The sequence below is a fragment of the Ranitomeya variabilis genome, chromosome 2 (assembly GCF_051348905.1).
Source record: "Ranitomeya variabilis isolate aRanVar5 chromosome 2, aRanVar5.hap1, whole genome shotgun sequence".
NCBI classification, from domain to species: Eukaryota; Metazoa; Chordata; class Amphibia; order Anura; family Dendrobatidae; genus Ranitomeya; species Ranitomeya variabilis.
In genome coordinates, this window is record NC_135233.1 from 504561747 (window position 1) to 504585090 (window position 23344).

At 43.1% G+C, this 23344-nt stretch overlaps 1 protein-coding gene across 2 annotated transcripts in view; it reads right to left on the reverse strand.

The window, feature by feature from the left end:
• The window catches only part of SLC5A12 (solute carrier family 5 member 12), a 169367-nt gene that overhangs the window by 124792 nt on the left and 21231 nt on the right, over window positions 1-23344 (reverse strand). The window contains exon 1 of one of the 2 annotated variants that reach the window (XM_077288033.1): window positions 3128-3638. The exons of the other annotated variant lie outside the window; for it this stretch is intronic. Coding sequence (XP_077144148.1) covers window positions 3128-3484 — 357 coding nt within the window. The 5' untranslated portion in view covers window positions 3485-3638. Of the gene's footprint in view, window positions 1-3127; window positions 3639-23344 lie in introns of those variants that run through there. 2 annotated transcript variants of the gene reach the window in all.

A 23344-nucleotide genomic window follows, 5' to 3' on the forward strand; every position in this document is an offset into this window, starting at 1 on the left:
AAGAATTCAAATTATTAGCGGTCAAGTTTATAAAACCTATTGTCTCAATGCCCTATTGAGGAACTCTGAGTTAAACTTTATTCAGGCATCTTTTTCTTTTCTCTATTCTGGGACTGATTTTTATCCGTGATTTTTGGCAATTTTATCGTTAGTGTGGTATCTGTTTTTCTCTTATGGAAAAAAAAATTCCAAACTTCCCATTAAACAATGAAAAATGTACTACAACAAGATGACACATTAATGAGATACGTGAGCTGTTGAAACAAAAAAAACTTGGACTGCTATGAACATTCCTATGGACTATAAAGAGCACATGTTCTACCCATGAAAAACAGGACTAGAACATGTAAGTAAGAAGCAGATGTGTGAATGGGGCCTTAATATGGGGAGATCCTGTGTTCAGGATCCACATCTTTGGGCTAGAGTGTATAACGGTTACCAAGAGAATCTATTTGCTTTACTCATATAGCGCTATTAATTTCACAGCGCTTTACAGATATCATCAGGGTTCGCAATCTAAATTCCCTATCAGTATGTCTTTGGCGTGTGGGAGGAAAATGGAGAAACTGAAGGAAACCCAGGAGAACATACAAATTCCTTGCAGATATTGTCCTTGATGAGATTTGAATCCAGGACTGCAAAGCACCAGTACTAACCAGTGAGCACCATTCTGCCTCCTGTAGAGGTCCTGTCTTGTCTTACAGTTCACTGACCACTAATAGATTTAGAAAGATACTGGGTAATACTTTGTTTTTGATATGGTGGTGCTTCAGAATTACTTGACACTTAGTGGACTGACAAATTTACTGATATATTACATTAACTTACCAGAAATATAACTTATTTCATAAATTCTCCAAGCCAAAACTTGGGAACCTCAAACTTTTAAGAGGTTGTATGAAATTAGGAAAAAAATATTTTTCATGTTTCCAGAAATGTCTGCATGCTACAGTATGTCTAAAAGTTTAGCTTGGCCACCTTCAAATGAAAGGGGCTAAACTCCACTGTCAGACACAGACTATGGACAAGAGTGGCACTCTTCCTAAACCTAAAACAGACATTATTGAAAATCTCTTACAATCTCTTTAATAATTTTTTTTAAGATTAGACTTTGAAACTTAAAGTAAGATTATATAAAGTGACAAGTTGCTGATGAAATGATCTCTAAAAGACCCAAAGTTAACGATGACACAATTTGTTTGTATTTTAGGAAAAAAATATATATATTATCATCTTTTGTATTTTAAAGGTTACAAAAAGGAAAATGGGTAAATGCAAAAGTTTGGGCACTGTTGGAGATTTGTATGCTTAGATAAACTTGACCAAGGATTTAAACTTTAATTAGGCTGTTAGGGTTATAGCTTGTTCACTATCATCATTAGTAAAGGCCAGATTATGCAAATTTGCCAAAAAACAGTAGCCACATGTTCTTTTAAGTAGCTGCCTAGCACTCTGAAAATGAAAATGATGGAGGTCCACAAAGCAATAGAAGGCTATAAATACATAGCAAAGCATTTTCAAGTTTTCCTTTCCTTAGTTCAAAATGTATTTGAGAAACAGCAGCTAGCAGGAACAGTGGAGGTCAAGATAAAGTCTGGAAGACCAAGCAAAATTTTAGTGACAGCTTCTCTTAGGATTGCTAGAGAGGCAAATCAGAACCCCTACTTGACTGCAAAAGACATTCAGAGAGATTTAGCAGACTCTGGAGTTGTAGTACATTGTTCTACTGTTCAGAGCCAGCTATACAAATATGACCTTCATGGAAAAGTCATCAGAAGAAAACCTCTCCTGCATCTGCATCTTCATCACATAATTCAGCTTCAGAAGTATGTAAAAGAACATCAAAATAAGCCTGATATAGTTTGGAAACAAGTCCTGTGGAATGGTGAGGTTAAAATAGAACTATTTGGCCACAATGATCAAATGTATGTGTGGAGAAAAAAGGGCATAAAATTTCAGGAAAAGAATATCTAACCAAATATTAAGCATGGGGATGATCAATCATGCTTTGGGGTTGCGCAACAGCCAATGGCAAGGGGAACATTTCACAGGTAGAAGGAAGAATGGATTAAATTAAATTTTAACAAATTCTTGATTCAAACATAGCACCATCTGTAAAAATGAAATTGAAAAGATGATATCTTTTACAAATGGATAATGATCCACAATAGACTACCTCAAAAGGCGCAACCGGAATATTTTACAATGGCCCTCACAGTCCCAAGGAAGAATCAATGAAAATAACTCAAGCAAAAATTTAAAAACTCTTGTCTGGCTTCAAAAAGTGTTTACAAGCTGTGATACTTTCAAAAGTAGGGTGCTACTGGGTACTAACCAGGCAGGATGTCCAATCTATTTCATCGGCGCATTTTCCTTTTTGCAATTTTTAAAATGTAAAAGATGCCTAAAATACAAAGTAAATGTGTCATCTTTAACTTTAGCTCTTTTAGAGATCATTTCATCTTCAACTTGCTTCACTGTTCACAATAACAGACATTTTGACCAGAGGTGCCCAAACTTTGACATGCCAATATAAATGAAAAGCTACCATTTTACTATAGCTATACAGTAGTGTTCCCCACCTTCCTGACATTGAAAGCCACATTCTGCTCTGAGTGAGGGTCCCAAGCCACATCCAGCTCCCACCTCGCTCACAGTAGTTGCAACCAAATTCCCCATTATGGATATAATAAAAATCAAAGCTTTTACACATAAATCACCAGGTGGCAGTATGACGAGATCAATTACCCCCCCATTCAGTATCCTCCCATCAAACATTGGCCAAACACTTTTGCCTCAAGCTTGAAGCACCTCCTCTGACAGGGAGCATCATCTTGTCTCCAGCTTACCATACTTAGGTTATCTCTATACCTCTAAGACCAGTATATGTGCATCCAGATCTGATCTTTTTGTACAGAGATACTCACAGAATTCACCATTTTGAGATGTGCTCTTCATACCCATTTGTCAGACCTGGTGCTAATGCACCAAGCTGGCAGACAGCCTCAAACCAGAATTCATGAGATTGCGAGCCACATTGGCTCCCGAGAGTACAGGTTGCGGACCCCTGCTATAGATAATTGGTGTGATGTAATCTTCAGATCGGTTAATAATCAGTTTCACTTACCTCGTATGTACTTGTAATACCAGATCTGTAGAACACTGGTACAAAAAGTTCTGCAGACAGTATGATAACAAATGTATAGGAGATCATAAAAAAGAAATAGTATGCTCCAAAACGAACAACCTCGGCAGGCGTCCCCAAAACTGTGATTGCAGACATGAAACTAGCTGTCAATGACAAAGCTACAGGACCACATGTCATTTGTCTACCTCCAACGAGAAATTCACTTGATGTTTTCTTTTTCCTTTCTGTAATAGCGAAGAAGACGCCAATACTCGCTGAGACGACCAGCAAAGCTGCAAACACAACATAGTCCCACACCACAAAGCCACTAAGGTCTGGTTTTTCAAATTTCGACATCTTTGGCGCTTTGTGAGTTTCAATCACTGCAGGTTAATGGCTATATGTTATCCATAAAGTAAACACAGAAACCAATAAGAAATCACTCCCATAAAGAACTGTAAATGTAGTGTGTGAAGAGATAGAAGCAGTGGCATGAAATGCAAGGAGGTATACCGGCGACTTATCTGGGTATAAATTGTATCTTCGTCTTAGGTGAGGCAAAGGGCTGCAGTGAACCAATGGTATTGCTTAATTACCTGATAACACTCTCATTGAATCAGTCTTGTTATTTGGTTAAACATTACTTGGACAAACATAAAAAGTCCTTTTATGAGTGCTAAGGAGTTGTTAAACCCAGATTTCAATGGAAAAGAAATTCTGTAATGATCATGATCTACTGACAGTTGGATAATAGAAACGTTCATTTCTGATTTGGCAACATACAGTAATGAATCCTGGGATTAGATTTAAGTTGTTTTGGGGGTTTGTTGTCTTAACTTTTGACAGTTTTCACTTTTGTCATTTATTGCATTGTATTGTATTGCAATATAGAAATCTTTATTTTAAGACAATGAAAACCTTTTTATTGTATGTACCAATGCAGCTAAAATACAAAATGAAATATTGCTAAATGTTTTAATTCGAAATTTGATCCCCCACCAAGTGTTATGTTAGCATAGGTTCAGGATGTTACAACAAGCCTTATGGTACAAAGTTTGCCTCCAGGATCAGACTATACAGGGTGTGTGTGTTGTTTAATACCATGAAGACACATAACTTTGCATTAGAGCTGTATAGATGAAGGAGAGATAATGGTCAAACAAGACCTACTGCAAAGTTGCTTCTGTTTTCATTTCAGATGTTTTCTTGAAATAAAAAAATGATTCCAATACTGCATTTAGCCTTCAAGATTCCATTATCTTAACTCCTTCCAGACATATGATGTACAGTTATGTCACATGTCGTGTCCCTGCCTTTGATGCGGGCTCTCAAGCAGAGGCCACAACTTTCCCTGCTGATGATGGCTGAAAAATTCAACCATCATCTGCCTCTAACAGCCATGGTTTAAGTGGGGTTCTGCTTACAGCTGTTACCCTGTCAATCTCTGTCTGCAGCATTTAAAACTCGTCAGCAGGGTGGTGCTTCTTTCCATGCGTCAATCTGGGCACCCAAGACATATCTGTGGGGCGCCGATGGGTTACCATGCTAAAGACTTCCATTGTAAGGATTCCTAACTTTCCTGGTGTCTGTTTGCCTTGATCCAAGATGGAGTCTTGGATCTCGCCCTGTCATGGAACTTCCTGTCTGTCCTGACTATTTAAGTCCGAGTTTTGTGTTCACATGTGCCTGAGTATTTTGTGCTGCTGGCTCTTGAGCATCTGCCTGTTTGCTGGTGAACTCCCTGCTTCTGCTGCTCACTACTCGGTGGTCTGCCTCACCCCATTCAGCTACCTCTCTCCTCTGGAACTGCTGCGATGGGCTGCACACCAGTGGAAGGATCTCCTTTGTTTACAAAACTTTTTCCAGTGTTGTGCCTTTCTGCACAACCACACCAGGTGAGCAAGATTCAAGCTGTGCTTTTCTCTCCAAGAAAGATCTACTCATCTACTACGCTTAGATAGCGCTCTCCCTCTTTCTCCCCTCGTCCTCTCTTTTCCAGGACGTCATTCACATGACGCATCATCTGTGAATAATTGGACTCCTACTAACAAGTACTGTGCACACATGTGAGCAAGTTTTGCTGGACTTCATCATTTAAGTACTGTGCATTTCCACATCATTTCCTTGCTGGACTGGTTTAGATTAGCGGTCGCGCCCCGCTACTCTGTTTGCTGTGATTTTCTATATAGAGCTGAGGACCTCGTTACTATTGCAGGAATATCTGTACTATGTTTTGTTCGCTACTCTGTTTGCTGTGATTTTCTATATAGATCTGAGGACCTCGTTACAATTGCAGAAATATCTGTTAGTTCTGTTTACATTTCTGTTTTTGAGTAAATACATCTTTTGTTACAAATTTGCTCTCAGACTGGCTTTATCCCATGCTATCAGATTCCGTAGTACCCATATAATGATTACATCCATGCTTGGCATGAAAATTCTTCTGTGAAAGTCAGCATTCAGCTGGTATTCATAGGAGATAGTGATTTTCACTATACATAGCAGTGCTGTGCTAATGCATTGCTATGTATAGCATAAGCGATCAGACTATCAATGATGCAAGTCCCCTAAGGGCACAAACAGATAGCCGTATGACTGGTACAAGGATCGCATTGCAATCCTCGTACTGGTCGTCTGCTCTCCGGGCCTGAGCTTGACAGCTGCATAGAAGTACATCACACTGTCATGCGCAGGTTAGGAGAGGTCCCGGGCCAGTCTGTGCAGTGGAATGCGATCATCGCACGAGTTATACGGCCATCTGTCTGCACATTAAGGGTCTGACAAAAACAGTCAAATATGTAACAAAAAAATAAAATAGGAAATAATTAAAAAAATACAAATTCTGCTCTTCTCCCCTTAGATGGCAATAATAATCTGGACCTGAATAGTATCTCAAAGATCCCAGTGTTACAGGATTTTAAGTATCTTGAAATCAATATTGCAAAAAGGCCACAGGATTATATTCACATGTGGTCAAAATTGTTGGTACCTTTTGTTTAATGACAGAAAAACCCACAGTGGTCAAAGTAATAACTTGAATCTGACAAAAGTAATAATAAATAAAAAATCTATGACAATGAACAAATGAAAGTCAGACATTGCTTTTTAACCATGCTTCCACAGAATTTTTTTTAACCCCTTAACGACCGCCGATACGCCTTTTAACGGCGGCAGTTAAGGGTACTTAAACCACAGCGCCGTTAATTAACGGCGCTGTGGAAAAAGTGAATAGCGCCCCCCAGAGTCGGATTTTCTCTGGGGTCTCGGTTGCCGAGGGTAGCCGAGACCCCAGAGAACATGATTCGGGGGGGTTTTACCGACCCCCGAGTTGCGATCGCCGGTAATTAACCGTTTACAGGCGGTCGCAACAAAAAAAAACGCGATTTGCCATTTAATTTCTCTGTCCTCCGATTTGATCGCACATTGGAGGACAGAGAAATAGTGTCCCCGATGGCCCCCAATAGCCCCCCAATACTCACCTATCTCCCCCGGTGCTCCTCGTGGCTCCCGATGGGCGCTGCCATCTTTTTTCCGGGAAAAAATGGCGGGCGCATGCGCAGTGCACCCGCCGCCCGGCACCCGGAAGATCTTTGGGGTCCCCAAAGAACATGATCGAGGTTGGTTTTTACCGACCCCTGTTTTGCGATCACAAACTGTTTACCGGCGACCGCAAAAAAAAAAAAAAAAGCGATCTGTAATTCTCTGTCCTCTGATGTGATCGCACATCAGAGGACAGAGAAATAGGGGGATTCGGGGACCCTATCATACTCACCCGGTGTCCCCGGCTCCTCCTGCGTCTCCTCGAGACGAGTTGGGGCTAAAATTAGGGTTAGGGTTAGGGTTAGGGCTAGGGTTAGGGCTAGGGTTAGGGCTAGGGCTAGGGTTAGGGTTAGGGCTAGGGTTAGGGTTAGGGTTAGGGCTAGGGTTAGGGCTAGGGTTAGGGCTAGGGTTGGGGCTAAATTTAGGGTTAGGGCTAGGGTTAGGGTTAGGCTACTTTCACACTAGCGTTTTTTGGCTTTCGTCGCAATGCGTCGTTGGAGAAAAAACGCATCCTGCAAAAGTGCTTGCAGGATGCGTTTTTTTCTCCATTGACTTGCATTAGCGACACATTGCGACGGATTGCGTCGTGCTTTGGCGGACCGTCGGCACAAAAAATGCTACATGTAACTTTTTTTGTGCGATGTGTCCACCATTTCCGACCGCGCATGCGCGGCCGGAACTCCGCCCCCGCCTCCCCGCACCTCACAATGGGGCAGCGGATGCGTTGAAAAAACAGCATCCTCTGCACCCGTTGTGCGGCGCTTACAATGCTAGCGTCGGTACGTCGGCCCGACACACTGCGATGGGCCGAGTACGACGCTAGTGTGAAAGTAGCCTTAGGCTTCTTTCACACTTGCGTCGGTACGGGGCGGTCGCAATGCGTCAGCCCGACGTACCGACGCACGTTGTGAAAATTGTGCACAACGTGGGCAGTGGATGCAGTTTTTCAACGCATCCGCTGCCCAGTCTATGTCTTGGGGAGGAGGGGGCAGAGTTACGGCCACGCATGCGCGGAAATGGCGGACGCGACGTACAAAAAAAAGGTTACATTGAACTTTTTTTGTGACGACGGTCCGCCAAAACACAACGGATCCAGTGCACGATGGACGCGACGTGTGGCCATCCGTCGGTAATACAAGTCTACCAGCAAAAAAGGCATCCTGTGGGCACATTTGCAGGATCCGTTTTTTGTCCAAAACGACGGATTGTGACGGATGCCACACGACGCAAGTGTGAAAGTAAACTTAGGGTTAGGGTTGAGGCTAAAGTTAGGGCTAGGGTTAGGGTTAAATTTAGGGTTAGGATTGGGGCTAAAGTTAGGGTTAGGGCTAGGGTTGGGGCTAAAATTAGGGTTAGTGTTAGGGTTGGGGCTAAAGTTAGGGATAGAGTTGGGATTAGGGTTAGGGTTTGGATTAGGGTTGGTATTAGGGTTACGGTTGGGATTAGGGTTACGTTTGGGATTAGGGTTGGGATTAGGGTTAGGGTTGGGATTAGGGTTAAGGTTAGGGTTGGGATTAGGGTTAGGGGTGTATTGGGATTAGGGTTAGGTTTGAGGTTAGGGTTGAGATTAGGGTTAGGGGTGTGTTGGATTTAGGGTTTTGATTAGGGTTATGGTTAGAGTTGAGATTAGGGCTGTTTTGGGGTTAGGGTTGTGATTATCGTTAGGGTTGTGATTAGGATTATGGATCGGGTTGAGATTAGGGTTAGGGGAGTGTTGGAGTTAGGGTTGGAGTTAGAATTGGGGGGTTTCCACTGTTTAGGTACATCAGGGGTCTCCAAACACGACAGACAATTTTGCGCTAAAAAAGTCAAATGGTGCTCCCTCCCTTCTGAGCTCTGCCGTGCGCCCAAACAGTGGTTTACCCCCACATATGGGGCATCAGCGTACTCGGGATAAATTGGACAACAACTTTTGGGGTCCAATTTCTCCTGTTACCCTTGTGAAAATAAAAACTTGAGGGCTAAAAATCTTTTTTGTGGGAAAAAAAATATTTTATTATTTTCACTACTCTGCATTATAAACTTCTGTGAAGCACTTGAGCATTCAAAGTTCTCACCACATATCTAGATAAGTTCCTTAGGGGGTCTAGTTTCCAAAATTTGGTCACTTGTGGGGGGTTTCTACTGTTTAGGTACATCAGTGGCTCTTCAAACGCAACATAACGCCCACAGACCATTCTATCAAAGCCTGCATTCCAAAATGGCGCTCCTTCCCTTCCGAGCTCTGCCGTGCGCCCAAACAGTGGTTTACCCCCACATATTGAGTACCAGCATACTCAGGACAAATTGACAACAACTTTTGGCATCCAATTTCTCTTGTTACCCTTGTGAAAATAAAAATTTGGGGGCTAAAAAATCTTTTTTGTGGGAAAAAAATATATTTTTTATTTTCACTACTCTGCATTATAAACTTCTGTGAAGCACTTGGGCATTCAAAGTTCTCAGCACATATCTAGATAAGTTCCTTGGGGGTCTATTTTCCAAAATAGGGTCACTTGCTGGGGGTTTCTACTGTTTAGGTACATTAGGGGTCTGCAAACGCAACATAACGCCAGCAGACAATTCTATCAAAGTCTGCATTCCAAAACGGCGCTCCTTCCCTTCCGAGCTCAGCCATGCGCCCAAACAGTGGTTTACCCCCACATATGGGGTACCAGCATACTCAGGACAAATTGGACAACAATTTTTGGGGTCCAATTTCTCTTGTTACCCTTGTGAAAATAAAAACTTGGGGGCTAAAAATCTTTTTTGTTAAAAAAAAAAATATTTTTTATTTTCACGACTTTGCATTATAAACTTCTGTGATGCACTTGGGCATTCAAAGTTCTCACTACACATCTATATAAGTTCCATGGGGGGTCTAGTTTCCAAAATGGGGTCACTTTTGGGGGGTTTCTACTGTTTAGGCACATCAGGGGCTCTCCAAACGCGACATGGCGTCCGATCTCAATTCCAGTCAATTTTGCATTGAAAAGTCAAATGGCGCTCCTTTGCTTCCGAGCTCAGCCATGCGCCCAAACAGTGGTTTACCCCCACATATTGGGTGTCGGCGTACTCAGGACAAATTGTACAACAACTTCTGGGGTCCATTTTCTCCTGTTACCCTTGGTAAAATAAAAATTTGGAGGCAAAAAATCATTTTTGTAGAAAAAATGCGATTTTTTTATTTTCACGGCTCTACGTTATAAACTTCTGTGAAGCACCTGGGGGTTTAAAGTGCTCACCACACATCTAGATAAGTTCCTTAAGGGGTCTAGTTTACAAAATGGTGTCATTTGTGGGGGGTTTCCACTGTTTAGGCACATCAGGGGCTCTCCAAACGTGACATGGCGTCTGATCTCAATTCCAGCCAATTCTACATTGAAAAAGTAAAACGACACTCCTTCTCTTCCAAGCTCTGCGGTGCGCACAAACAGTGGTTTACCCCCACATATGGGGCATCAACGTACTCAGGAGAAATTGCACAACAACTTTTGTGGTCTAATTTCTCCTGTTACCCTTGTGAAAATAAAAATTTGGGGGCAAAATATCATTTTTGCAGAAAAAATGCAATTTTTTATTTTCACGGCTCTACGTTATAAACTTCTGTGAAGCACTTGGGGGTTCAAAGTGCTCACCACACATCTAGATAAGTTCCTTAAGGGGTCTAGTTTCCAAAATGGTATCACTTGTGGGGGGTTTCCACTGTTTAGGCACATCAGGGGCTCTCCAAACGCGACATGGCATCCGATCTCAATTCCAGCCAATTCTGCATTGAAAAAGTCAAACGGTGCTCTTTCACTTCCAAGCTCTGCGGTGCGCCCAAACAGTGGTTTACCCCCACATATGGGATATCGACGTACTCAGGAGAAATTGCACAACAACTTTTGTGGTCTAATTTCTCCTGTTACCTTTGTGAAAATAAGAATTTGTGGGCGAAAAAATCATTTTTGTGAAAACAAATGCAATTTTTTATTTTCACGGCTCTACGTTATAAACTTCTGTGAAGCGCTTGAGCATTCAAAGTTCTCACCACATATCTAGATAAGTTCCTTAGGGGGTCTAGTTTCCAAAATTTGGTCACTTGTGGGGGGTTTCTACTGTTTAGGTACATCAGTGGCTCTTCAAACGCAACATAATGCCCACAGACCATTATATCAAAGCCTGCATTCCAAAATGGCGCTCCTTCCCTTCCGAGCTCTGCCGTGCGCCCAAACAGTGGTTTACCCCCACATATTGGGTACGGGCATACTCAGGACAAATTGAAAACAACTTTTGGCATCCAATTTCTCTTGTTACCCTTGTGAAAATAAAAATTTGGGGGCTAAAAAATCTTTTTTGTGGGAAAAAAATATATTTTTTATTTTCACTACTCTGCATTATAAACTTCTGTGAAGCACTTGGGCATTCAAAGTTCTCAGCACATATCTAGATAAGTTCCTTGGGGGTCTATTTTCCAAAATAGGGTCACTTGCTGGGGGTTTCTACTGTTTAGGTACATTAGGGGTCTGCAAACGCAACATAACGCCAGCAGACAATTCTATCAAAGTCTGCATTCCAAAACGGCGCTCCTTCCCTTCCGAGCTCAGCCATGCGCCCAAACAGTGGTTTACCCCCACATATGGGGTACCAGCATACTCAGGACAAATTGGACAACAATTTTTGGGGTCCAATTTCTCTTGTTACCCTTGTGAAAATAAAAACTTGGGGGCTAAAAATCTTTTTTGTTAAAAAAAAAAATATTTTTTATTTTCACGACTCTGCATTATAAACTTCTGTGATGCACTTGGGCATTCAAAGTTCTCACTACACATCTATATAAGTTCCATGGGGGGTCTAGTTTCCAAAATGGGGTCACTTTTGGGGGGTTTCTACTGTTTAGGCACATCAGGGGCTCTCCAAACGCGACATGGCGTCCGATCTCAATTCCAGTCAATTTTGCATTGAAAAGTCAAATGGCGCTCCTTTGCTTCCGAGCTCAGCCATGCGCCCAAACAGTGGTTTACCCCCACATATGGGGTGTCGGCGTACTCAGGACAAATTGTACAACAACTTCTGGGGTCCATTTTCTCCTGTTACCCTTGGTAAAATAAAAATTTGGAGGCAAAAAATCATTTTTGTAGAAAAAATGCGATTTTTTTATTTTCACGGCTCTACGTTATAAACTTCTGTGAAGCACCTGGGGGTTTAAAGTGCTCACCACACATCTAGATAAGTTCCTTAAGGGGTCTAGTTTACAAAATGGTGTCATTTGTGGGGGGTTTCCACTGTTTAGGCACATCAGGGGCTCTCCAAACGTGACATGGCGTCCGATCTCAATTCCAGCCAATTCTACATTGAAAAAGTAAAACGACACTCCTTCTCTTCCAAGCTCTGCGGTGCGCACAAACAGTGGTTTACCCCCACATATGGGGCATCAACGTACTCAGGAGAAATTGCACAACAACTTTTGTGGTCTAATTTCTCCTGTTACCCTTGTGAAAATAAAAATTTGGGGGCAAAATATCATTTTTGTAGAAAAAATGCGATTTTTTATTTTCACGGCTCTACGTTATAAACTTCTGTGAAGCACTTGGGGGTTCAAAGTGCTCACCACACATCTAGATAAGTTCCTTAAGGGGTCTAGTTTCCAAAATGGTATCACTTGTGGGGGGTTTCCACTGTTTAGGCACATCAGGGGCTCTCCAAACGCGACATGGCATCCGATCTCAATTCCAGCCAATTCTGCATTGAAAAAGTCAAACGGTGCTCTTTCACTTCCAAGCTCTGCGGTGCGCCCAAACAGTGGTTTACCCCCACATATGGGATATCGACGTACTCAGGAGAAATTGCACAACAACTTTTGTGGTCTAATTTCTCCTGTTACCCTTGTGAAAATAAGAATTTGTGGGCGAAAAAATCATTTTTGTGAAAACAAATGCAATTTTTTATTTTCACGGCTCTACGTTATAAACTTCTGTGAAGCACTTGGGGGTTCAAAGTGCTCACCATACATCTAGATAAGTTCCTTAAGGGGTCTAGTTTCCAAAATGGTGTCACTTGTGGGGGGTTTCCACTGTTTAGGCACATTAGGGGCTTTCCAAACGCGACATGGCGTCCGATCTCAATTCCAGCCAATTCTGCACTGAAACAGTCAAACGGCGCTCCTTCACTTCCAAGCTCTGCGGTGTGCCCAAACAGTGGTTTACCTCCACATATGGGGTATCAGCGTACTCAGGAGAAATTGCCCACCAAATTTTGTGGTTACATTTCTGTTTTTACACTTGTGAAAATAAAAAAAAATGGTTCTGAAATAAAATGTTTGCAAAAAAAAGTTAAATGTTCATTTTTTTCTTGCACATTGTTTCAGTTCCTGTGAAGTACGTAAAGGGTTAATAAACTTCTTGAATGTGGTTTTGAGCAGCTTGAGGGGTGCAGTTTTTAGAATGGTGTCACACTTGGTTATTTTCTATCATATAGACCCCTCAAAATGACTTCAACGGTGATGTGGTCTGTTATGACCCCAATGGCGAGGGTCTCAGAGGAACAAGTAAGTCTGCGAAGTACAAAAAACCAGCTCATAGGGCAGTGGTAACTGGGTTGACCATATATCTACTCCTAACGCCAACACTAGAAGTAGCCGGGAAACATGCCTACGTTGGTCGCTAGATGTCTCGCGCCAGCCGGAGGACTAACTACCCCTAGAAGAGGAAAACAAAGACCTCTCTTGCCTCCAGAGAATAGACCCCAAAAGTTGGATACAAGCCCCCCACAAATAATAACGGTGAGGTAAGAGGAAATGACAAACACAGAGATGAACTAGGTTTAGCAAAGAGAGGCCCACTTACTAATAGCAGAATGTAGTAAGATAACTTATATGGTTAACAAAAACCCTATCAAAAATCCACACTGGAAATTCAAGAACCCCCGAACCGTCTAACGGCCCGGGAGGAGAACTCCAGCCTCCCTAGAGCTTCCAGCAAGGTAAGGATACAAATTATGTACAAGCTGGACAAAAATGCAAACAAAAACAAATAGCAAAAAGCAAGAAAGCAGACTTAGCTTAATCTAGCAGGAACCAGGATCAGTAGACAAGAGCACAGCAGATTAGCTCTGATTACAACGTTGCCAGGCATTGAACTGAAGGTCCAGGGAGCTTATATAGCAACACCCCTGACCTAACGACCCAGGTGAGCATACAAGGGATGGCAGACATTCCCAGAGTCAAATCACTAGTAACCACTAGAGGGAGCCAAAAAGGTAAATTCACAACAGTACCCCCCCCTTAGTGAGGGGTCACCGAACCCTCACCAAGACCACCAGGGCGATCAGGATGAGCGGTGTGAAAGGCACGAACCAAATCGGCCGCATGCACATCAGAGGCGACCACCCAGGAATTATCCTCCTGACCATAGCCCTTCCACTTGACCAGGTACTGAAGCCTCCGCCTGGAGAGACGAGAATCTAAGATCTTCTCCACCACGTACTCCAACTCGCCCTCAACCAACACCGGAGCAGGAGGCTCAGCAGAAGGGACCACAGGCACAACGTACCGCCGCAACAAGGACCTATGAAATACGTTGTGAATGGCAAACGACACCGGAAGATCCAGGCGAAAGGATACAGGATTAAGGATTTCCAATATCTTGTAAGGACCAATGAAGCGAGGCTTAAATTTGGGAGAGGAGACCTTCATAGGAACAAATCGAGAAGACAGCCATACCAAATCCCCAACGCGAAGTCAGGGACCCACACCGCGGCGGCGGTTGGCAAAACGCTGAGCCTTCTCCTGTGACAAATTCAAGTTGTCCACCACATGACTCCAGATCCTCTGCAACCTATCCACCACAGAATCCACCCCAGGACAGTCAGAAGGCTCCACATGTCCCGAGGAAAAACGAGGATGGAAACCAGAGTTGCAGAAAAATGGCGAAACCAAGGTGGCGGAACTAGCCCGATTATTAAGGGCAAACTCAGCCAACGGCAAGAAGGTCACCCAATCATCCTGATCAGAAGAGACAAAACACCTCAAATAAGCCTCCAGAGTCTGATTAGTTCGCTCCGTTTGTCCGTTAGTCTGGGGATGAAAAGCGGACGAAAACGACAAATCAATGCCCATCCTACCACAAAAGGATCGCCAGAACCTGGAAACAAACTGGGATCCTCTGTCCGACACAATATTCTCAGGAATGCCGTGCAAACGAACCACGTTCTGGAAGAACACAGGAACCAGATCAGAAGATGAGGGCAGCTTAGGCAAAGGAACCAAATGGTTAAACACAGATTACCCAAACTGATCCACAGAATTAATTAGATCCAAAGAATATTCTTAATAAAGTTATAGCCGTGGTCAGGGTGCACTGTGAGTTATCACCAGTGGAAACCACTGTAATGGAACCAAATGGACCATCTTGGAGAAACGATCACATATCACCCAGATGACAGACATGCCCTGAGACACTGGAAGATCAGAAATGAAATCCATAGAGATGTGTGTCCAAGGTCTCTTCGGGACAGGCAAGGGCAAGAGCAACCCGCTGGCACGAGAACAGCAAGGCTTAGCTCGAGCACAAGTTCCACAGGACTGCACAAATGACCGCACATCCCTTGACAAGGAAGGCCACCAAAAGGACCTGGCCACCAGATCTCTGGTGCCAAAAATTCCCAGGTGCCCTGCCAACACTGAGGAATGAACCTCGGAAATGACTCTGCTGGTCCATTTAGCAGGCACAAACAATCTGTCAGATGGACAAGAGTCAGGCCTACCAGCCTGAAATCTCTGCAACACACGCCGCAGATCAGGAGAAATAGCTGACAAGATAACTCCTTCCTTAAGAATACCCACAGGTTCAGCGACTCCAGGAGCATCAGGCACAAAGCTCCTAGACAGAGCATCGGCCTTCACATTCTTAGAACCTGGTAAATACGAGACCACAAAGTCAAAACGGGAGAAAAACAATGACCAGCGGGCCTGTCTAGGATTCAGGCGTTTAGCAGACTCGAGATACATCAGATTTTTGTGATCAGTCAAGACCACCACACGATGCTTAGCACCCTCGAGCCAATGACGCCACTCCTCAAATGCCCACTTCATGGCCAACAACTCCCGATTGCCCACATCATAATTTCGCTCTGCCGGCGAAAACTTCCTGGAGAAAAAGGCACAAGGTCTCATAGTAAAGCAACCGGGGCCTCTCTGCGACAAAACGGCCCCTGCCCCAATCTCCGAAGCATCCACCTCCACCTGAAAGGGAAGTGAGGTGTCAGGTTGGCACAAAACAGGCGCCGAAGTAAACCGGCGTTTCAACTCCTGGAAAGCCTGCATGGCAGCAGGAGCCCAGTTAGCTACATCAGAGCCTTTCTTGGTCATATCCGTCAATGGTTTAACAACGCTAGAAAAATTTGCGATAAAACGACGGTAGAAGTTAGCAAAACCCAAGAACTTCTGAAGACTCTTAACTGACGAGGGTTGAGTCCAATCATGAATAGCTCGGACCTTGACTGGGTCCATCTCCACAGCAGAAGGGGAAAAAATGAACCCCAAAAAGGGAACCCTCTGTACACCAAAGAGACACTTTGAGCTTTTAACAAACAAAGAATTTTCACGCAAAATCTTAAAAACCATCCTGACCTGCTCCACATGCGAGTCCCAATCATCAGAAAAAAACAGAATATCATCCAGATAAACAATCAAAAATTTATCCAGATACTTCCGGAAAATGTCATGCATGAAGGACTGAAAAACTGAAGGTGCATTAGAGAGCCCAAATGGCATCACCAAGTACTCAAAATGACCTTCGGGCGTATTGAATGCGGTTTTCCATTCATCGCCTTGCTTAATGCGCACAAGGTTGTACGCACCACGAAGGTCTATCTTGGTGAACCACTTGGCACCTTTAATCCGGGCAAACAAGTCTGACAACAGCGGCAAAGGATACTGAAATTTGACAGTGATCTTGTTTAAAAGCCGATAGTCAATACAAGGCCTCAAAGATCCGTCCTTTTTGGCCACAAAAAAGAATCCCGCACCAAGAGGGGAAGAAGAAGGACGGATATGCCCCTTCTCAAGAGACTCCTTGATATATGAACGCATCGCGGTATGTTCAGGTACCGACAAATTAAACAGTCTCCCCTTAGGAAACTTACTGCCAGGAATCAAATCTATTGCACAGTCACATTCCCTATGAGGAGGCAGTGCACTGGACTTAGACTCGCTGAAGACATCCTGATAATCAGACAAATACGCCGGAACTTCCGAAGGCGTAGAAGAAGCAATAGACAAGGGCAGGGAATCTCCATGAATTCCATGGCAGCCCCAACTTGACACGGACATTGCCTTCCAGTCCAAGACTGGATTATGGGTCTGTAACCATGGCAAACCCAAAACTACCAAATCATGCATTTTATGCAGAACAAGAAAACGTATCACCTCCCGATGTTCGGGAGTCATGCACATGGTAACCTGTGTCCAAAACTGCGGTTTATTTTTTGCCAAAGGCGTAGCATCAATACCCCTAAGAGGGATAGGATTTTCTAATGGCTCCAGAACAAAACCGCAGCGCTTGGCAAATGACAGATCCATCAGACTCAGGGCAGCACCTGAGTCTACAAACGCCATGACAGGATACGATGACAGTGAGCAAATCAAAGTTACAGATAGAATAAATTTAGGTTGCAAATTACCAATGGCGACAGGACTAACAACCCTAGTAAGACGTTTAGAGCATGCTGAGATAACATGTGTAGAATCACCACAGTAGTAACACAAGCCATTCTGGCGTCTATGAATTTTCCGCTCATTTCTAGTCAGGATTCTATCACATTGCATTAAATCAGGTGCCTGTTCAGACAACACCATGAGGGAATTTGCGGTTTTGCGCTCCCGCAACCGCCGGTCGATTTGAATTGCCAGGGCCATGGAATCATTCAGACCTGTGGGAATGGGAAAACCCACCATCACATTCTTAATGGCTTCAGAAAGGCCATTTCTGAAATTTGCAGCCAAAGCACACTCGTTCCACTGGGTCAGCACGGACCATTTCCGAAATTTTTGGCAATACACTTCAGCCTCGTCCTGGCCCTGAGACATAGCCAGCAAGGCTTTTTCTGCCTGAATCTCAAGATTGGGTTCCTCATAAAGCAAACCGAGCGCCAGAAAAAACGCATCAATATCAGCCAATGCCGGATCTCCTGGCGCCAGCGAGAAGGCCCAATCCTGAGGGTCGCCCCGTAAAAAAGAAATAACAATTTTCACTTGCTGAGCGGAGTCTCCAGATGAACAGGGTCTCAGGGACAAAAACAATTTACAATTATTCCTGAAATTTCTAAATTTAAATCGGTCTCCGGAAAACAGTTCAGGAATCGGTATCTTAGGTTCTGACATAGGATTTCTGATAACATAATCTTGTATGCTTTGCACACGAGCAGTAAGCTGGTCCACACCTGTAATCAAGGTCTGGACATTCATGTCTGCAGCAAACACAAGCCACTCAGAGGTAAAGGGGAAAAGAAAAAAAAATGAGAAAGAGAAAAAAAAACTCAGAATTTTCTTTCTTATAATCCCGCTTCTGCAATGCATTTAACATTTAATACTGGCCTGGCAAACTGCTATGACCCCAATGGCGAGGGTCTCAGAGGAACAAGTAAGTCTGCGAAGTACAAAAAACCAGCTCATAGGGCAGTGGTAACTGGGTTGACCATATATCTACTCCTAACGCCAACACTAGAAGTAGCCGGGAAACATGCCTATGTTGGTCGCTAGATGTCTCGCGCCAGCCGGAGGACTAACTACCCCTAGAAGAGGAAAACAAAGACCTCTCTTGCCTCCAGAGAATAGACCCCAAAAGTTGGATACAAGCCCCCCACAAATAATAACGGTGAGGTAAGAGGAAATGACAAACACAGAGATGAACTAGGTTTAGCAAAGAGAGGCCCACTTACTAATAGCAGAATGTAGTAAGATAACTTATATGGTCAACAAAAACCCTATCAAAAATCCACACTGGAAATTCAAGAACCCCCGAACCGTCTAACGGCCCGGGAGGAGAACTCCAGCCTCCCTAGAGCTTCCAGCAAGGTAAGGATACAAATTATGTACAAGCTGGACAAAAATGCAAACAAAAACAAATAGCAAAAAGCAAGAAAGCAGACTTAGCTTAATCTAGCAGGAACCAGGATCAGTAGACAAGAGCACAGCAGATTAGCTCTGATTACAACGTTGCCAGGCATTGAACTGAAGGTCCAGGGAGCTTATATAGCAACACCCCTGACCTAACGACCCAGGTGAGCATACAAGGGATGGCAGACATTCCCAGAGTCAAATCACTAGTAACCACTAGAGGGAGCCAAAAAGGTAAATTCACAACAGTGGTCCCTAAAAAAAACATGGTGTTGTAAAAATGAGAAATTGCTGGTCAACTTTTAACCCTTATAACTCCCTAACAAAAAAAAATGTTGTTTCCAAAATTGTGCTGATGTAAAGTGGACATGTGGGAAATTTTATTTATTAACTATTTTTCATGACATATCTCTCTGATTTAAGGGCATAAAAATACAAAATTTGAAAATTGCAAAATGTTAAAAAATTTTGCCATATTTCCGTTTTTTTCATAAATAATCGCAAGTAATATCGAAGAAATGTTACCACTAACTTGAAGTACAATACGTCACGAAAATACGTTCTCAGAATCAGCGGGATCCGATAAAGTGTTCCAGAGTTACAACCTCATAAAGTGACAGTGGTCAGAATTGTAAAAATTGGCTCGGTCATTAAGTACCAAATTGGCTCTGTCACTAAGGGGTTAAAAAAATTAAACTCATGAAATAGACCTGGACAGAAATGATGGTACCCCTGAAAATAATGTGACAAAAGGGACATGTTAAATCAAGGTGTGACCACTAATTAGCATCACAGGTGTCTATAATCTTTGAATCATTGAGTGGGGTTGTATATAGGGCTACTGTTAGGGCTGGTGGAACGCTCCTAATAATATAAAGGTAGTAATAAGGTGCGTTCACAGCCCGGGGTCCACCATGCAGAGATGTTACCTGCTGCCCGGTAATGGCGGTATAATAGACGAACACACACGGTTTGACGTCACCCTGTATGTACAGAGGCGGACTCTGTTGCTTCACAGAGCCGCAATACCACGGAATGTAAATACCGTAGCCTGTTGAAGCTTCACAGAGCTCAGCAGAGTAAGCGCTAGTGTACGGTCACAGGACTCAGCCCTATGGAGGTGGGGTAAGAGTCCTTCTAGACCCACTCATGCATAGCGTCGCACCTGTGATGCCAGGAGAACCTCTCTAATAAATTTAGTGCACTTAGTACATGCAGCGTCGCGCTGGCGAATGCCACTAACCGCCCTAACTATGGAAGTAAAGCGCACTAACTGCACACGGCGTCGCACTGGCAAAAGCCACTATATGACACTGGTATATTGTGCACTGTGCTGGATTGCACTAGCTGGCGCTATGTCAGCTCCAATCACCCACACTCAGACAACAATGCTGGGGAAGGGGATCATTAGGAGCTTTCACCAGTAACATACACACATCCACACACACCACAATATCAGGTTATACTAGTGCATGGCCGAGCGGCCATGCAAACCTTTTATAGTCACAGCCTTCCGGGACTTTGCCAGTGAACCAATCAGAGCTGCTTGAGGACCTGGACATGTGACCTCTGACCACCAATGAGTGGTCGCCTCCCGGGCATGCCCAGTAGACAAAAAGCAGAACTCAGTTCCAGGAGCGTCTGCTTGCCGCTAACTAATGCTGGTTACAATAGCTGGACTTGGGATGGCAGCAGTAATCAGACACACAACATCAGCCTGAGCAAGACGCTGGGACCGACGTCTCTGTTGAGCATGCTCCTCTGCGGCTGAGGAAGAATGGTAGACTGCAGAGGACATGGTTCGACATTCCCCCTGTGCAGCGGTGGGAACTTGACACCTAACAGCTACAGATACACACTCTGCTGTTTGATGGCATGTTGTGTATCACACTCAACATGGACCAGAGGAAGCAAAGGAAAGAGTTGTCTCAAAAGATTAGAAAGAAATTTATAGACAAACATGTTAAATGCAAAGTTATAAAAACTAGATAGAAAAACTTCTAAACAGATTAAAGCTGAACTTCAAGCTCAAGGATCATGAGTGTCAGATCGCACCATCCATCGCTGTCTGAGCCAAAGTGGACTTCATGGGAGATGACCAAGGAGGAAACCATTGTTGAAAAAAATCATAAAAAAGCCTGACTGGAATTTGCCAAACTACATGTTGACAAGTCACAAAGCTTCTGGGAGAATGTCCTATGGACAGATGAGACAAACATGGAACATTTTGGCAAGGCACACCAGCTCTATGTTCACAGACAGAAAAATGAAGCATATCAAGAAAAGAACACAGTCCCTACTGTGAAACATGGATGAGGCTGTGTTATGCCCTGGAGCTTCATTTCTGTATGTGGCACAGGGTGTCTAGAATCTGTGCAGAAATCCCAAGTTGCCTTCCTTCCTCACGCCCCTTGAGGAAGGAAGGTAACTTCCGAAATGCGCGTCAGGGAGGGCGGGAGACAGCGTGAATCCCCTCTGTATACCACTAGGTATGTTTATTTGATTGTGATATCTGTGCACTTGTTGCTGGAATTGTTTTTCATTTTTTCATGAATTTGCATACTCTTACCTACTGAATATCTATGGATTGTCTTGCTGTTTACCACCGCCTTTTTATATGCGGCATTGTCTGTCACTTTTTAGCCATGTTGCTTGTCAGTTGACCTTTTGTACCAATAAACTTATTATTTGAAATATATATTTATAATTCTCTTTGGATTTATTTCACTGAACTTTTTTCTGTGGTGGTTTTCATATTGATTTCAGTGGATCCTTATTGTTCCAATTATTTAGCTACGGAATATACCTTTATACATATATTTGGCAACATCTTATACTGATCATGTTATATTCCAGAAGCCGTATGTGTTTTTCTGTTTGTTATTTACTATTCTGAAGTGGCGTTCTATGAGCCCTGACCTAAATCCTATTGAGAATCTTTGGAAAGAGCTGACACATTCCATCTGGAAAAGGCAACCTTCAAACACGAGACAACTGGAGAAGTTTGCTCTTGAGGAGTGGGCTAAAATACCTGTCTGAGGTGCAGAAGTTTCATTGACAGTTACAGGCATCGTTTGATTGCAGTGATTGCCTCAAAAGGTTATGCAACAAAATATTAAGCTAAGGGTACCATCATTTCTGTCCAGGCCTATTTCATGAGTTTTATTTTCTATTTCAAATTCTGTGGAAGCATGGTTGAAAAGCAATGTCTGACTTTCATTGTCATAGATTTTTTTTATTTATTATTGCTTTTGTCAGATTCAAGTTATTTCTGTGACCATTGTGGGTTTTTCTGTCATTAAAGGAGGGGTACCAACAATTTTGACCACGTGTGTATCTCTTACTCTTAGCACACTTGTGACCAAGATGAGAAATAAAGTCAGTGGTTGGGGGAATCTTCCCTTGGGTACAATAAATCTTATTAAAATGTGTCTTAGGCCCCGCATCCTATATGTACTACATAATTCTCCCAGATGGATACCTGAATACTGGTTTAGGAGAATGTATAACATCTTTAGGGACCTGATTTAGAAAAGTTGTATCCTTTGAATGAGATTGTAAAAATTACAGTTACTTAAGGATCAGGGAGCTTTAGCACTTCAACATACTTGGGGATATTTTTTGGCCTCAGTTCCAGCACTTTTGTAGAGTGTTACCAGGAGGCAGGGTCAATAGTACTGAAATACTTGGAGTGTAGTGAGAATTTGTTGAAAATATTAGAATCACATAAGTTTAAAGTCAATTCTCGAGGCTGCCCTACTCTTTTTCTTATCAATAAAATTTGGTGGGCCTGCAAGAAGTGATTGGGAATGAAAGGCTGTTCAGGATATAACAATATGTGGAATAACCCCTGTTGGAGGGAACTAATACGAGCATTTAGAAGGGTTTGGTGAATATATGAATCAATTGTTGCAATTTTTGCTCATTTGAGCATTTGAGGCAAGAGTTTAATCTGAGAAATTCGTAATTCTTCAGATACCGTATTTTTCGGACTATAAGACGCACCGGACTATAAGGCGCACCCAGGTTTTAGAGGTGGAAAATAGGGAAAAAAATATTTGAAGCAAAAAAATGTGGTAAAATATTTAATAACATACTATTATATGTGGTGTTATTATATATAATAGTATGTTAATAGTGTGGTGTCTGTGAAGTACTATATGACGCTGGAGGGTGAGTATAAGAATGGGGGCGCAGGTCTTATATTGAAAGCACCATTCCAGCACTGCAAAATAACACTGGAGTGCTGCTTTAAAATCCCATGGGAAAACTATAACTTCCAGCATGTCCTGCAGATCCTATGACATGCTGGGAGTTATAGTTCACTAAAGGAGTGGCAGAGTGCTTTATTGTGTTTTGGAAAGACAAACCTCTTAATTGTGGCAGCCACACTGTGGTGAGGTAAAAGCATCCCATGACTGCACACACAGAGCCCTCCCTCTTGTTGCCTTTCCACAGCACAGGTAATGGAAGCCAGCAGATTCTAGTGTTGGAGTCTGAAGGACCTGTGATGATGTCAAGAAGAGGGAGGGCTCTGTGCTGCCATGTGATGCTCCAGCCCGCCCACTTCTGACATCATCACAGGTCCTCCTGCACAGCAC